We start from the raw sequence: 3,281 nt of genomic DNA on the forward strand, positions 1-3,281 counted from the left end.
AAAAAAAAAAAAAAAAAATATAAATATTTAAAAGGTAAAAAAAAAAAAAAAAAAAAAAAAAAAAGTTACATTAGTTTTTCCTTCATATATGGGATTTCCTTTTAAACCTAGTTCTACTAATTCTGGTAAAGTATTCTTTTAGAAAAAAAAGAAAAAATAATATATTTTAATAAAAATATATTATAAATATATTATAAATATTAAATAAATTTAATTAATATTTTTACTAGTTTATCTATTTCCTCAATGCTTCTTATTTTGTTATGAAATAAGTAAAGTACTTGTAATTTTTTCAATGATTGCAAATTATCAAGTTTATCTATACTGTTATAAGACATCCATAATTGTTTTAATGTTCCACTTATATCTTCAAGAAATTGAAATTTCTTTATACAATTTCTTCCTAATGATAGTATCTCTATATTTTCTATTTTTACAAAAAGAAAAAAAAAAATATATATATTTACTAAAATATATTTATATATATAAATATATATATATATTACTTAATCCAGACATTGGTATTAATTTTTCAATTCTATTAGTTGATAAGGATAAACGTTTACATTTTTCTAATGAGTTTATACTATTATCTAATTTTTCTATTAGAGGAATATGACAAATAAAACTAACTTCTTCTTCTTCACTTATTTTTTTTCCTATAAAAATTATTCAAATTTTTATTTTTCATAATTTTTTTTATATATTTTTTTTTTTTTCTAATTTAAAATAATATGCCATTTTTTTGCTCCCAATTTTTAATACAATGTGAAATTGTAACTCCTTTAGCCATGGGTTTATTCATTTAGTATTTTTTATTTTACTAAATAATTTAACTATTATTATTATTTTTATATTATTGTTTTTTTTTTTAACTAGTTTTACTAAATTACTATAAAGTTTATAAAACATAAATTAATGGAATATTTATTTAAAATTTAACTAAAAAAAAAACTATAAAAAAGTTTAACTTAATACTAAAATAAAGATTGTTTTTACTAATTTTTAAATATAAAAATTTTATAAATTCATTTTTTCTACAAATGTTTTTACTCCCTAAATATAGATTTTATTTTACTTATTATTTTATTTTACTTATTATTTTATTTTACTTATTATTTTATTTTACTTATTTATTATTTTATTTTATTTATTATTTTATTTTATTTTATTTTTTTCTGTCTAAATTTATTATATTTAATAAAAAACTTAAAAGGAATCATTTATAAATTATAATTTTATTTCTACTTTTTCATAAAATATTTTTTATAAGAGGATTTGAAATAATTTTTCTATTTTTTATATCCTTTATTTAAAAAAAAATTTATATCAAGAATAAAAATATTTTTTAGTGATAATATTATTTACCTTCATTTTTAATAATATTGAAAATTTTCCAAATGATATTATTATAGTTATAACGTTATTTTATCATTATAATTTTACCTTTTAGAAATTCTAAATTATAAGCCAAAATAAATATCACAAATTGAAAATAAAAATATAGTACTGAAATAAATATATTAATAATTGCTTTTTAATTAAGTAACTAATAAAAATTAGAATAATTAGAAAAATAAAAAAAAATTTTTAAAAATATTCATATATATTCATACTTTCCATATGCCTTCAGGTAGAAGAAATATATAAATAAAGATTAAGTTGCTATAAAAAAAAATGTGGATTATATAAAAATAATAATAAAAAAAATCAATATAAAAAATTAATTTACTAAAATGTTAAAACATAATTTTGACAAAAAAATAAAAATACGTATCATTATAATTAAAAAAATACAGAATTAAAGAAAAATTTTGTTTTTATTTTTTCATATAATTAAAACATATACATAATTTTGAAAAATACTTTATAACTTTTCTTAAAGCGTTTTTATGAAAAAAATATAACCAATAATTTCATTGAAACAAATATATATATAAGCTTAAAAATTTAATTATTAGTAAAAATAGACGGATCTTAAAACCTTTTTTTTTAAATGGAAAAAATACAAAAATTGAAAAATTCATTCTATAAATAAATATATATATATATATATATGTATTTAATTTATTATAAATGAAAAGACTGTGAAAACTAAAAAAAAAATATTAATATTTTTCTTTTATCTTATTTGTATACTTGATATATATAAGGTGGAATATTTTATATTTTGTAATAATAATTAAATGTCTTGTTATTTTAAATTAAAAATTTTAGTAATTTAAATAAAACTCTTTTTTATTACTATTTTATAAATTCATATTTTCATTCGTTGATCTCTTTTTTATTCATACTATTACACAATTATTAAGTATATACTAATATTTATACATTTTTTAGAATTGTATATCTCATTTTATTACTAAATATTTAGTTATCTCTTTTTTTTTTTTTTTTTTTTTTTTTTTTTTTTTTTATTATTTTTTTCAAATTAATAATATTTACTTTTTTATTATTTTTTTTTTTTTTTTCCTTTATTTTTTTCATTTGTTTTTAAGTATTTTTAATTTTTTTTTTTTTTTTTTTTTTTTTTTTATTATTACTACTTTTTTCCAATGAATATTAAACAACATTATATTATTTTAAAAAAATAATTTTTTTTCTTATAATATTACATTTATTTATTTCTTATTTTTTTATATACCTATTTCTTATATGATTCTTTTATTTCATTTTATATACAAAAATATAAATATAATTTTAATTTATTATTAATACTATTTCATTTTTTTTTTTTTATTTTTTTAAATATTTTAAAGTGTATGGAAAAAATTATAAATATTAGTTAGTCAATCTCTTAAAAGTATGTTTAAATATTAAAAATATGAGAAAAATGAAATGTTAAAAGTATGTAATGAAATTGAAATTCTAAAAATTTTTTAGTGTTAGTGAAGATATTAGAATGGGCATTTCATTTAGTTTTGTTTTTTTTTTTTTTAATTTACCAAAAAATTCCAAAAAAAAAAAGTTTTTAATTTTATTGTATTCGTAAAAAAAATTTTTTTTTTTATTTTAAAAAAACTTTTTAATTACACAGAATATACTAAACTGTAACATATTGATGTATGAGTATTACTTTAATAATACACAAAATAAAAGAAAAAAAAAAAAAATAAAAATAATTTAGTGATAACATTTTTTTTTAGTATGAATAGTGATATTTTAAAAAAGTAAATATAAATTAAAATAGAATAGAAAAAGTGTAGTTACAAACGTTAAAAGATAGGCAATTTTAAAGAAGAAAAACATTATTACGAGAAAAAAAAAAAAAAAAAAAAAAA

General features: G+C 13.4%; 1 protein-coding gene across 1 annotated transcript in view; it reads right to left on the bottom strand.

Annotated features, from left to right (window-relative positions):
* DLC1 (dynein light chain 1, putative) overlaps positions 1–805 on the bottom strand; it is a gene marked incomplete at both ends in the record, with an annotated part of 2,207 nt that extends 1,402 nt beyond the window's left edge. Inside the window, 4 exons of the mRNA XM_028674387.1 lie at positions 70–135; positions 228–427; positions 507–659; positions 739–805. Coding sequence (XP_028526273.1) covers positions 70–135; positions 228–427; positions 507–659; positions 739–805 — 486 coding nt within the window. The remainder of the gene's footprint in view (positions 1–69; positions 136–227; positions 428–506; positions 660–738) is intronic.
* Between the last annotated feature and the right edge of the window lie 2,476 nt (positions 806–3,281).

This window comes from Plasmodium gallinaceum (genome assembly GCF_900005855.1).
Source record: "Plasmodium gallinaceum strain 8A genome assembly, contig: PGAL8A_v1_63, whole genome shotgun sequence".
Taxonomy (NCBI): domain Eukaryota; phylum Apicomplexa; class Aconoidasida; order Haemosporida; family Plasmodiidae; genus Plasmodium; species Plasmodium gallinaceum.